The sequence below is a fragment of the Temnothorax americanus genome, unplaced genomic scaffold, assembly GCF_048541705.1.
Source record: "Temnothorax americanus isolate GAGA-0224 unplaced genomic scaffold, ASM4854170v1 Scaffold8, whole genome shotgun sequence".
In the NCBI taxonomy this organism is placed as follows: Eukaryota; Metazoa; Arthropoda; class Insecta; order Hymenoptera; family Formicidae; genus Temnothorax; species Temnothorax americanus.
The window spans coordinates 904,239-919,064 of record NW_027509802.1 but is presented as its reverse complement, the minus strand read 5'-3'; the positions used below and the strand labels follow the sequence as shown (position 1 = coordinate 919,064).

At 37.8% G+C, this 14,826-nt stretch overlaps 1 protein-coding gene across 1 annotated transcript in view; it reads left to right on the top strand.

Annotated features, from left to right (window-relative positions):
- Positions 1 to 10,225: 10,225 nt before the first annotated feature.
- The window catches only part of Rsh (Rap GTPase activating protein radish), a 127,101-nt gene continuing 122,500 nt past the window's right edge, over positions 10,226 to 14,826 (top strand). The window contains 2 exon segments of the mRNA XM_077424079.1: positions 10,226 to 10,258; positions 10,260 to 10,330. Coding sequence (XP_077280205.1) covers positions 10,226 to 10,258; positions 10,260 to 10,330 — 104 coding nt within the window.

The following is a 14,826-nucleotide window of genomic DNA, read 5'->3' as shown; positions in this document are numbered from 1 at the left end:
ATGACGTGCGTATAACACGTCGATTGCTATTTGTTTCAAATTTAAGGCTTGCGTGTATCTATAATACACACGTTACATGTATTATATATTTATTTATTTTTCCAATAGCTTCTCCAATGGGGAATAAACAAACGCATGCCTTGAATGACATGTTTAGCATGTCGTTTATTTTGCTGCGTGAAATATGCAATTTAGTCAGTAGGTAACGCGGTCTGTCTAAAATTTTTATAGAAATAATTTCAAGTTAAATGTTTACTGCGAATTGGTTCGGATGATTTGGGTACGCGCGTCTGTGAATCAAATGCCAGCGCAAGAGATTAAATATTTGTTATTATTATTTGTAGCAGTCATATTATCGCGCGCGCGCGCGCGCGAAAATACTTTCTATATGTAATACTATAAAGTCTATTTGCCAACAAATACATTTCGATAGTTCAATTTCATTTGACGATAGGGATGTATATAACGGCCGTTTTTTCCCACAGTAAAATCTGATTATTTTACATCAATTGATCGGTAATATGGATGAACAAAAGGTTGGATATTATATATATATATCACAAATGTGAAATTTTTATCTTTCACTATTCTGCAGTATTATTACACTCTCCGCCTACGGCGTTTCGTTTGTTTTTCACCGGCGTTTCCGCGCGCTTCGCCGCAAATCCCCGCGCAAATTATAATCGTTGACGAGTCGACAGCACTTCAATATCGTTTGCGTTGCTACCGAATGATAAATTAATTCCACGACTCTAAGCGCGCAAACTGATGCTCCCAATTACGAGATAGAAGTGCGTAACCACGCGCTTATTTATTGCGACGTGCGTGTGCAATATCGTTTGCGAATCGTCGAAAGCTATATATATATAACTCGCGCCCGATATTAAATATCGAAGGTATACGTTTGCGTGATTTTGATGACGATATGAGGCGTGGAAACGCAAACGCGCGATATCGGCGTCCGGAAACGGCTCAATCGACTCCGACACACGGGATTTACGGATATTTTTTTATGTTACTGTAGGCAATTCGTTCGTGTCCGCCACTTGTGTACGGTTCTAGTGTTCTTAGCACAATTACACGCGTATCGCGATATATTGTAGGTTTCAACTCTCACGGACGGCTATATCATGTGCGAATTCTGGGAAAAGAGTAAACTGAATATCGGAAGCGTTTTCGATTTGGTATCCCGTTGTTTAACGTTACCATAGCTATCGAATATCGCAATAACAAGAGTTATTTTCCGCCCGCTCGAGCCAGCCAGAAACATATGTGTTTGTAAAAGGTGTATTCGGGGGGGGGGATTCATATTGAAGCTATATATATCATCGACATCAAATCGTCCGACATACAATACTGTACATTAATTTATGCGATCGATAGAAGAGTGCAACAATAAAATTACAATACGCGCGAAATTTCTTGGATCTCTCTATGGTTTTTTTGCCTTGCCTATACTTTTTTGCGCTTTTCTTTTGCATGTGCGAAATATTTTTGTCGCGAAAAAAATTTGTGTATCGGGTATTGTCGACTAAAAATAGTTTTCCGAAGATTTTTGTTTTTGCCTTGTCACTTCGCTTCGCTAAATTTTTCGGGTGCTTCTATTATTGCATACACAGCCAAAAATAGATGTCAAAAAGAAAAAAACGCGCGTTAATTGAATTATGTATTAGTAATTTCTTGTGCGTTAAATAAAAAAAAAGCTCTTCCATGTACAAGCATCGTATAATTTTTTTAGCTTTTTTTATTCAAAAGTTTTTTTTTTCTATCTATCTATATTTCTCCCTATACTCTTTGTGACGCATTGGTCACTTTTTGTTTTGTAATAATGGCTTAAGCACGTGTACTCTTAAAAAAATATAACAAGAGTTTGCAGCGCGAATAAAGCAAAAAGGGTGGTTCAATAATTAAATGGAAACCAAGAGCGTAAAACTTCTCTAGGGATCCTCGAGCACTCTGACATATGGCCCAGCACTTTGGGTTGATTCTTTCTCTGCTCGATGAGAGTCCACTACGTCGATCGCTCAGTCTGTCAGTCTCGCGGCAGGTCGTTCGATATTTTTATTATAGGCCCGAGCACAAGAGAAGTCGCAAACGCCGCAATTGAGTGAAAAGAAAGATAGAGATACAGAGGGAGAACGTGCGAGTCGAGAAACGTGCGAGTCGAGAGACAAGTTTCACCCTCGTGCGGTAATAATTTTCGCACCTTATGTCAAAAGTGTTATTGGTGTTTACTGTTACTGCCTGGGTAACTGCATGTTACTCGGAAGATTATATTAGAATTTCGGAAATTTTATACAGAAATTTCCAATTATTTCAAAAATAGTTCTTATTATATTTAACGAATTATATTCTTTAGGCTTAAAAACATCTTAGAAATTTATGAAATTTATAAATTTATGCATATTTTACTTTTTGTATAAAATATATGTAATACGAAATGCATCTAGTATAGAATTTTACTAACTTCTTTATTATTTATTATAATAAAAGAAAAAAATAACATGTAAAATAAAAGAACTACAATTAAGTCGTTCTTCAGAATACTTTTTCTTTCACGACAGTTAGATATTCACATTATTTTTCTGATAAAATTTTATTCCTGTATTGCAGAAAAGTTAGTTTTTCAGATTCTATGCCATGCTTTTACAAGTTTCTGCATCTTTGTCTCTTGTCTGTAAATTTTAGTTGACGATCCGAAAGAGATGCAGAAAGAAATTTTTTCTTGTCTTACTTTTTTATATCTTAAAATTCTTTTGTGCTAATCTCGTTAATTGCTAAAAGCGTGCGCGCTTTGTTCGTATATAATCTAATATAATATAATAATAAAAAATACAATCACATAAAAAATAAGAGAGGTTTTAAAATGTTTTCAATTTTAATTAAACAAAATATGTTTTTAATTTTATTTAAATAATTTTTATACAACCCCTTTTGAATATTTGTGATCAATAGAACTCATGTTTTGCACAGGAAATTATTTTTACTTTTATTCTCTCTCTCCCTCTCTCTCTCTCTCTCTCTCTCTCTCTTTCTTTCATGACAGTTTCGGTATTGTATATGTACATCGGGACTTTAGAAATACTAAAATATTATGCCGTTATGTTTGTCTCATGATAAAGGATTCGCTTTTGGATGCCCGATATTTTACGTTCTCAAAAATCTCAAAAGTCTTTTATTATTTCCCACCTTTTTATTTTGTCTTTGTACTTCTTGCAATATTTGATACGGTTGCAGTCGTAAAGGGATTGCTCGATCATTTTCATACATCTCCTCGAAATCGCCTTTCTAAAGTGCCATATAATCTTTATACACGCAGAATTATTTATAATTAATCCCGACGAGTATTTGTGTTTGCAAATATACGCGTTCAATTATTTATCTGCCGCTGGTTGGCTATAGATTCATAATAAATTTAAAAACACGTGGATACATATTTTTCATAAACCTTTATGGTACCACGAAAATTACGATCGCAAGACGCAGAACACGGGCTGTCAGGGGCAACTGGTGACTGGTGGGAATATGGGCGTAATTTGAATGATAAAGTTTTGCGATCGAGATGATCGACGCGGGTCCCAAAGTTAAATAATAAATCCGGTTCGTATTTGCGGCCGCGAAGATGTCGAAGTTAAGTCGGCCGCCGTATATAAGAAGAGCGATTTTATGTAGTTTCTTCAGGGAACATCGTGGCGGAATGAGGGTCGAAGATCCTCTTACCGCGTAACAAGTGGCCTCAACGAAGTGCCTGCAATCATGCTCGCGGCGCTTGGGGTGTAAGAAAGAGGGCACGCGCCGGTCGGCGCTTTAGCGGCCTACAAAGAAGTTGCGGCGTAAAGAAGCTGCTTGCAACACACGGTGAAATAAAGTCAATTTTCGAGCGAAAAACTCGCCAGCCTGTACGATATTGTAATATTAAGAGTAAAATACTGCACACATATAATAGTACGTAACTAATATATAAAATATATGTATGATATATTAAATAATAATATATAAAATACACACATATAATGTATTATTACACCGTAATCTTTGTGGTACCATTGAGGTTTATTATACAAAATTTAAAATTTATTATGAATCTGACATTTGAATTGAGACGTGATAATTTTACTTTTGATTACTTTTTAAAGCCGATAAAGCATCACGCAGTTTTGCTAATAACAAACAAATCGTCCAGAACAATCTGTGATTAATCTGACGGCGCGCCACTCCGCGTGCCTACTCTCCATGACGAAATACGACGACGGGATGTGAAAAACGTTGCGCTACGCTTTGCCCGAGCCACCGACGGGCAAAATTGTGTATTTAACCCAGCGAACTCTCGCATAGCGAAAGTGATATCGATTGTGGCTGCACGGATACTCGTTGCTCGAGGCGAGCAATCGTCTAAAATCAGAACGCAGCGGTCGGCGGTAACGGAGCTGCATATAACATCGGCGGCGGCAGCAACAGGCGACTTCTGGCCGACGCAGGCAGAATAGAGGTCTCGAGACTTCTTTCCTCTATTTTTCTCTCTCTCTCTTCCTCTCTCCCTCTTTCGCTCTTTTCTTTTTCCCTTTCTCCCTCTCTTTCTCGTTCTCTCTGTTTTTCATGTCTATTCCAATTTCCATTTTGCAGGCAGGGAGATAGGCAGGCAAGTAGGCAGGCAGGCAGGCAGGCAAGCAGGCAGATCTCCACGATATTGCCTCTCTTTCCGTGTGTATGTAATGTATTGATTGGAGGCTGGGGCTACAGGTGGCTTTTCGGCGCTTGCGCCGTGCAGAGGATATGAGTAGCTCCCTTATTAAAATACCCCATGAACTTACGAAGCGAACCAATCGTTACCTGAGAGACCGTAGCCGTCTCTTCTTCTTCTCTCTCTCTCTCTCTCTCTCTCTCTCTGTCTGTCTATTCGTCTTTTTTTTGCGTTTTTCTTCGCCGTCAAATCCTTCGTCATCCCTCGAAGCCTGTCAACGGACTGGCAACGCGCTCCCTCGGAGAAACACGCGTGTGATTTCTCGTATTTGCAGGGATGGCAATAAGACGAATAGACGTGAGCTACGCTGAGTGAAAAAGGAACCAAGGCAACCAAGTTCGAAGCTTCGCGCCCCTCGCGAACGATCGATCTCGCTTGCTCCCGCTTGCGCTTTCCGCTCGTTTATCCCGCTCGCTGCCGGACGATAACGCGAACTGCAGATGTGCAGGGCCGGCTGCAAGCGCGTTTACGGTACACGTCTCCTGGGGTTGTATCAATCGGGCATACTGTTTCGCCAAAACTTTGTCACATACGAAACACCGTTCTGTATCTTCGATATCAGTTTTTGGGACATGGGGCAATTCCGTCGCGCATATGGCTCTTTTTCGAAAAAATATATGGCACTCAAAGTGTTCAGAGTCTTCAGAGATAAATGGAGCAGATCAAATGGGGGATTCTATAGTTTTACGCTACGTAGACGTGGCCGTGAATGAATTAAATCTACATTTATCTCGGGATATTATTGATGAATCACACTTACGCACTCGTAATATCTGTTTATTATAGTAACACATTGCGTGTCGATTACAATAATGTTGAAAGCAATCGCGATAACTAATTCGAGAATATCAATATTAATTTTAATATGATAATACTTTCTGATTACTAATTTACATGCAGATCTTTTCTGGTTCTTTTTCGGTCTTGATGCAGTGCTTCAGGGTGCACGAATGTCTATAGTCGGATCTGAGAAGACCGTATTTCAATCGGTTGCGCTTTTGTCCTCTCACCTTGCCTGCCAGCCGGCTTTAGCTTCCTCTTTTTTGTTCTTCCGCCTTTCGGGAGCAGGTGGAACGTCGGCGGCGTCCTAATGGACGAGCGAGTCTCTCGCGCGGACATGAAAGATTCACGAGCGGACGCACCTCGTCGTCGCAACTTTTTAATTAGACGATTTTTCCAGGGTTATAGCCGCGTGTAAGGGACACGATGCATAATTGATGCGTCGCAGCTTAATGAGCGCCGGCAAACGTCGCAAAACACGTCGTGGATTTCCCATGACGAAACGAAACGTAATCCGGTCAGATTTAGCGAGAGTATTTCGAAAGAGAGAATTGAAAAGAGATGTGCATGCATTTATGCGAGCACAGATAAAAATCTGGCGGATATTAAAATTGATTTTTCTTCGCTCCTGCGGTGAATCCATGTAAATATTCTTTGACAAACTTGAAGGCGGAATGATAAAACCTTTTTTTGCGTCGAACGCGACACTTTAGTTCTTTCATATTTATAACTTTAATTATGCCTGTAATTGTATAATTGATTAAGAGAATCTCGAATCTTGGATCAGGCTAAAAAAGAAAGGTGACTTTACTTCTTCCATCATTCAACGCCGCGTGGATGATCAATTTTACGGTACACGCAAGTCGCTTTTCTTTTGCTCCGGTTCACCAGGAGTTCACCGTATAAATTCGTCTTTAACCTTGTCGCGTTTTTTCACCGTTTCCCCCCCCTTTTTTCCGGCGTCTAGATGCGCTGCTAGTATACTACAGACTTATCTCATCCATTACGGAACGCGCAGCCTGTCGGCCTGTAACGTTTTAGTACATTTTAGCACGATGCTAAAAGTTTGATTCATCGCGCAGTCTATATACAGACGAAATCGCGCCCAGAGAGCTACTACCGCTGTATATTTGGCAAATGAGCAAATGTTTACGCCCGCGTTTGGATGAAACAAAGATTTAATGCTCTAGAGAGTTACGTCGAAGTTAACCCGACCAAATACACTTTGTTATATTTCACAAGACGCATTCTGTCCTTGAGAGAGAGAATTTATGGTTATTCTGTGAAGAGCAATTTGTATATTAGAGTTATAGAAAGTACGTCTGCAAGGATAATTTATGTTCATCACATTTTGAAACAAAAAAATTGCAATTACAGGATACGTCCCTGCGGAGAGGATATTATTATTATGAATATCTCGAAAAGGATTGTAAAAATATCTGCACAGTTTGCAGGCAGTATTAATTAATTAAAGTGTTAGAGATTTACCATGACAGTATCTCGTAAATGGAAACGCGGATATTCTCTAGGGAATAATATCATCGATAAACGACGACGATTCCCTCGGCAGGGTGTCATCAGGAACTTAATCAAGACAATGGTTCTTTCTCGACGTTGCGCTTCATAGAGATGAATATCTCAGGACGAGAATACGTGCTCTTAAAATATACGATAACTGTCCGCATTTTCATTTTCTGCCTAATTCCTTGTCGTACTACGAATGATCAAGATTGTTCAACCGCCAAAATTTCTTCGCAGAAATGTCTTGCTTGTTTAAATTTTTGTCTACAGAAGCAAAGAAAATTAGGCTCATATATTTGACAAATTTTCTAATTATCAATTTGCAGAGAATTCTACTTTTCTCGACGATTATAGCAACGAAAAAAATAGAACTGAAGCGTATGCGTTTCCGGCTGTAATCAATTGCAGCTATAAAAGGTTTCATTTTTCTTATATTATTGGTATTATGTTTCGATTATTAATATTGTAATAATTTATGTAATATTTTAAGGAAGTAGTAGTTGCGCGTTATTGCGAAGATTTAAGTGTTCTCGAGCAATTTATGAGCAATTAGAAGCGGAGGAATGTAATATAAGTAATCATCTATAACGTAAAGCTTCTTATTATTTTCCCGACGTTAAAGATCGAGAGCATCATTTGTGGATATTGAAAAGTCAGTTTTGAGGCAGCTCTTTGGAGCGCGGGGATCTCTCTGAATAATGCCCGTCATTATTTTCTTTCCTTGTATACGATCTTTCGAGGTTGTATTCTCTTACCAGGGAAGCGGCTGAGAAAACGGTCAATTTTGTCTTCCTGTAAATTATCGCGTTAGATCCACCGTAAACGAGCTCGTGTGTAGCAAAATGAATCCGTTACTAACTTCATGACGCTTTCTTGTTTTATCAGATACTGCCACTTTGTCGAGGGAACGCGTTGCATTTCGAAGACGCGCAACAACGCGATAGCCGAGCCTGCACAAATGCGAAATTTATCAGATTAATTAAATTTAACAGGAAAATGTTGGAAACGACGACACGTAACTATTATAATGTAATTAAAAACTTTCCTGACGCACCACCGACGTACGTTATTGAATAACAGCTATTCGTAACAGCTATTCTACAAAATATTTCACCGATGGGTAACAAAGTTCATTAATACCGTAAGGACTGAAAAATGAAGCTTCTAACATTTCTTGGCATCTCAATTATATTAGAGGGTTGCCGTTCCCGGTGCCGCGGCGCCCGTAGCGCAATTAAGTTTTTGGCATGCCGCATGAACGGCGGGAATTAGCCGCAATTTTCAAAGAGGTATCTCGGGCTGCTGTTACAGAATCCGTTTCCTCGACGGAAGACAGTTACCTGATGAGCTCGCTTCGTGTGACTACCACATATTGTCTCGATCGAGTGATTAAGAATTTCATCTTGCGATAAAGGTCGCGCGACCCCTTCGAATTCGAAACACCCTCGACGTATTGGACCGAAACTCGATTTCAAGGGTTTTCTTCAGTCAATCGAAACTTTGACATCTATATCATTGCTAATTTTCGAATAAGCGTCACGGAAGATATAAAACGCTTCGGAACTTTCGATTCTCATTTTAGATGGCTTCTTTGATCAACATATGGACCTAATTTTTTTTTTCGATAACAAGAATATAAGAAGTAAAACTTTGTGATCAAAGATCGGATAGACTTTTTATGTCTTCGATGTATTCGTCCAATTACTAAGATACATAATCTTAATAAAGAAGTTATAATAAATCTCGCCTTTATGGCTTCGCGTAATAGGCTCCTAGTTCGTCAAAGAATATGTAATGTCATTAAAAAATTGAAGCTTCCTCTTCAATATATATAAAAATATATATAATTTTCACTAATGTAATATAATTTATATTATATTATCATACGCTCATATTATTTTTGTAAATGAGAAGAGGATATAACCGTATATTCTATATATCTTTTTTTATTCACAAAAATATTATATTATGAATAATATGATAATATAAATTACATTTTCTACGTGATTATGTTAAGGAAACTATATCGGATTGCAATAATTCCGTGTCCTTTTGAACTGTGCGCGTCGGAAAAAAAAAAAAGCAAATGTAAATACGGGTACCAGGTCATACAATTAATTGTCGACGTAACATTTGGTATATTTCAGATGAAATATCGTGCGCAATATAGACATAGACAGCGGATGCAATATCGTTCGGCAAATGCGATATCGTTGTACATACAATTAATGATCAAATATTTGCTTACTTTGCGGAATTCTCTTTTTGATATGCGGGAAGTTAAAGTGAATTCCTTTTTTGCTTATTATGGCTAAATACGAGAGAAAGAGATTAATGAAATATGACGCACAGCCCACACGAGACGATCGGGTGTGAAGTATTTTCTATAGCGTTATCATTATATTAAAGTAGGGTAGACAAACCCTAGGGGAGACCCTCTTCGAGGGTTCGTTGCAGCGACATAATTTCTAACTCTATGTGCACAATGCACATAAATCCGTATGGGAAAATACGATCAAAACATATCTGTGTATCGCAACATGTTTATGTTTCAATCACTGAAAATCATGATAAACGCACACAGAGCCGTACAATTCTTTCCAATCAACGAGATGCACTGTTAGAATTCCATCGTACGGATGCACGTAATAGTTTTTTTTCCCACTAGTTTGTGCTATCATAAAGAATTTACTTTATGTTTAAGATATATTTTCAAACAAAACAAATTTCTAAACCTCTTCAACAGTTATAAGGAAATGGAAATATCCATAAATAATTAGAAGATGTATCCATAATTTAAGATGTAATCCTAATTAATACTCGCATTGCAATTCCATTAAAAATCTTCTCGAAATGGACCCTTTCGTTCGAAATTTTCCCTAAATGAAAATAAATAGACTGCTTTTTCCCTCGGTTGAGAGAAACAGTTTTTTGTCTATATATACGCAAAACATTTAATTGTACATATCACGTAATGCCGTTGCAAGAAGCGATCTCTTCACTTCGTTTTCCCAGCCGCCACGTCCCACCTATCAATCCTGAGGAGAGCCTCATCCCTTCGTCGGCCTCCGACCACCCTCCCTCCATTCGCTCCCGTCGTGCAGCCCACGTTCAACCCCCGCGCCCGCTCTCCAGCCGTGTATACACGTAAACGCAGAGGGGATGGAAAAGCACGTCTGCGCGATGAGGACCGGGACAGGAGTGAGCCTCTTTCGCGGGGGATCCGACGTGCTTTTCCACCCTCGGCGACGACAGTCCTGCCGCACCGCCAAAACGTACCACACAATCGTGAGTAAATTTGCACACTCGCTGATCTCTCGCTCATTCTTCCGCTATCTCTCTTTCTCCGTTCCTCTTTTATCTCTCGCCGTCTCTTATATACGGTGGCTTTCCGGCGGCTTATATATCTCTTTATCCTCTCTCGTTTCACCTCACCGTTACCCTTTTTCTCGTTCTCTTCGTCTCTTTTCCCCTCTACCTCGCGTCTTTTACTCTTATATTCATCGTCGCGAGATTTTATCACCCGTATACATAGTGTCCGCGAAGGGGATCTCGTGGTACGCGCCGGCCAAGTTTTCCGCCGTTCCGTTTGGTACGCGCCGGATCGGAAAACATCCGGATGAAATGCGCTTCGTGGTCGTTTACGGTTGTCGGAATAACGGAGACGATTGTAGAAAGCGACCTTAGAGCGAGGGTAATGTGCGCGTTATAAAGCTTTTCATTTCCTTGGTCCAGATTTACCGCTGTAAATCTAACCGGAATAATCTGCGAGTTTACACTGAGTCGCGTGATATTGTGTGAAACAGTTTCACGTTATTTGCCATTATAGAGCAGAAATGACTTTAAAGGAGAGATAACTTTAGAGAATGAGATTAGAGTAGCGAATAACGTGCGAGTCGTAAGCTTCATTTTCTTCATTCAGGACTTGCTGGCTGCTGCAGGTTTTTATCGGCGGCAAATAGTTTTCTTGATCGCTGAAGCGGTCTTACAATTGAGTGCTGTGTATAAAAAGTAAAAACACCCTCGTATCATTTATATAGCATCGTATATAAGAGATGATTCTTACGTTTCGCGTAAGTTACATTTACTCACCTCTTCTACTTAATATCATTATTATATCTCTATAAAAAATGTGTTTCAAATCAATCAAATCTCAATTATGAAGAATAAAGAATAAAGAAAAAACTAAACATTTATCTCGCACCTTTTTTCTTTTACCTTGTTCGTTATGATACGTTAAATCGACTTAAATCTTCTTACACTTATTCGCTAAATTTCGCGAAATTAAAAATGCAATTGTCTGCTAAATTAAAAGATGCTACGCAAAATTTTGCATAATTTATTGCTTAAGAAAACAGAAACAATTTTGAAGATTTAAAGAAAGTAAATCTTCTTTCGAGTAAATCTTATTCGAAAAATATCAGTCGGGAAGTATCTTTCTAAATCACGACGATGGATGTACGTGGAGTTTGTAGATCTGAAGACGTTATTGATCGTGCCGTTATCCGGTAAGCTAAACTCACAGGCAAAGTTAGTAATAAAGTCTTCGTGGAAATATTTTCAAACTCGGATAACGTTCGTAAACTAGCTTTATATTAGAAACACAGTTATCTACATTCGACAGGTTTGCCACACGGCTCGTCTGTTCGTCGTTCCTCCAAAAATGATTTAAAAATGCAATGGAAATATTCAATTTATATTCTTGCAACACTCTAAATATTTTAATTTCTAAAAGTGTGCTAAAAGAAAAGAAGAAAAAAAATTGTATCGCGAAAAATATACGCCATCAAGTCCAAAAAATATAAGTAAAGATTTAAAATTTTTTTAGCTTTCTAATTAGCTTAGTTTTGAAATTTTTATTAGATAGATAAAGATAAATAGAATATGTGAATATAAATTACGCTGATCTCAATCGCTATTGGAAAACTTACACAAGAAATTGCAATGTAGATAAAAGAAATAATAAAATGTATTTCAAAAAAATGCATTTGTCAAATTTAGCGTGAAAAAATCGAATAAAACGAAACTGAAATAATTTTCACTTCGGTATGCACATATTACGTTCCACAGGATTGTGTCACGCGAATGATTTGGTCAACTATGAGGTGGTCATCCAGGATTATCGTGGATATATTGTTGCGCTGTAGTGATATAGTATCGCGTCCTTTATCGATAGTGAAGAATTAAGGATTTCCGATTCGGCAGGTGCGGTTACAGTTCCGGACTATCAAGGAAACGAAGTTAAGACGAGCGTGCGATTATGTTACGCGACGATATATTGGATGTCCCTTTCTTTTTTCGCTGCAGAAGAAACAGCGGTCTGACCCGCCTACCACGAGTCCTACTTCCGTTAGAAAATTCACAAGATCTATCTATGTACACAATCTGTTAAAATTCATAAGAACATCTTCATGCATTATGTGCAAAATATTATACAGAGTGTCCCAAAACCGTCGGATGTCTGAAGCATCAACTCCTTGGTTTTGCAAAAAAGGGGATTCGATTCTTTTGAAGCATCAAGAATATCGAGAAAGTTATCGCTGCTCACCACAATATTTACCGTTACTTTTCGAAATCCGAAATTAAAATTCTGTTAAAATAAAACATACCTAAAATGATCACTAAAAATATATAGTTTTGTAATATAATTTTTGTTTTAAAACTTAATCAAAGAGTTATATATTTTCAAGCTCAAAATTTTAAGAGTTCGACATTTTCAATAATTAATAATTAATTCAAAACCTATTAAAAAACATCTGGTTTTTGGGACACCCTAGATATAAAAATCGAAAGCTTGAACCCCCTTCATGATACGTTGTTCCCCTGAGTATGTATATCTTATAGATGTGAATCACACGGTAAATATCTAAGCACCAAATCTTACTTATGTATGCGGTCGTTATAGTTATCCTAAAAAAAAAATATATATACCCTGTTTAAATATATCAAATATATAATCTGCACATAGCCCACACGTAAAACATCTATTATCACACATTTGTAAAATATCTAAAATTTCGCAGATAATAGTACATCTGTACAACTGTAATTATGTAATTAACTCTCAACTATTATAGTTGGAACAAAGTAATTACGTTTTGCGAATCAAACTGACCGTAACAAAGAAATGGCGTTGTTATTTTGTGTTAATTGCTTTTAATAATTCGCCTTCATGGCGAGTAGATAAAAGTAAGTTCTATATGAAACGGGAGGGGAAGAAATTGGGGGGGAAAAAAAAAGCTAAAAAGCTTTTAATACCGATATAAAATATCTACGTTGGGATCGGTTTCGGCATTATCATAATAATTGGAGGTTAAAACATACGCGATTGACCATAGGGCGATTGCTAATTCTGAATCTACCTTCTGTAACGAACAATTGATTACACGCGTATCAGCCCGGATAGAATATCACAGAATATTGCGGCAGGTAGCACAAAATACACGATATGGATTACCGATAATAATTGTTCGGCGAAAATTCATTGGCGCAGGGGAGCTTTATGCGAGGGTTAAGCTAATACGACGTACTAACGCACTCTCACTAGGGTTTTATAAAAGATCATTCAAGTGTCCTTGTCCATTATTTCGACGAACTTTAGCGCCTCGTTGCAAAATTATGAACTGCTGCGTTCCAAACTGCTATTTGGAGATTTAATAATTAATCGCTTGATCAATATTTGTTTTAATTTCATATTAAAATTACGTATTATTGCCTTTAATGCGCTAATGATTAATTTTTAACTACTATATCGTAACAATTGATCAATTTGCCGTATAAGTGCCTCAATAAATACATGATATATAATTTATCTTAACATAAGTTGAGGAATCAACGATCATCCATTTTATTTTTCTTTATTTTTTTTAAATTTACTGCAACAATGTATAAAAAATATATATATTTCGCGCAAAAATATTAGAAAAATAAAAAAACAAGTAAATTTTATTCTATATTTCGTTTATCACATAAATATTTCTCTTGCTTCATCGCAACAGTTGAAAATTAATTGAAATATTTTTATATCAAAAAGTTTTAATGATGTTATCTTTGAAAATAACGATGTGACTTTAAAATTAGGTGTTTCGTTACTGACAATTAGCGGAATTAGAACCAACATAATCGTGATTCGACGACGAAATCGAACCGTGAATTTTTACGTATTGTTGTATCGCAGAGAAAGAAAGAGAGATGAGAGAGAGAGAGTGTGTGTGTGTGTGTGTGTGTCGGGTAAAATCGTAAACAAGATCAAAATGTTGCGCCGGATGGACTTTATATCCTCAAAATGGATGAAACAGTGACTCTGTCCATTCGCTCGCGATCCGTTCGGCTTATCGCTATTTTGATCCGCGTCTATCTGCCTCCAATGCAAGTCGTGCATTTCCGCCGATGGCGCAATCACTATAACTCGTACACGGGCTATTTTTAAAGGTCGGTCATTTATATTGTTCGAGACAATACGGATAATAAAAAACGCTGCTGTTGTTATTGCTACTGACGACGATGACCACGACGAGGACGACGACAATAATGACGACGTACGCGGCAATATCCGGTGTATATAGCGGATCAGTATCGCAATAACCTGCCAATATTGACTCGATATTTCCGTGATGCATCGCTGGCTCTCCATATCAATACGCAAAATCGCGGACAAATATTGGCTGGAAAATATTATGTCGTCACAGTCGGTTGGATGACTTTATTGATAGATGAGCAGTTGGGTAAATAAGGATAACGTAATGTCTCTCGGAAGCATCTCCTCTTCGAATTCCTCCCCTCCA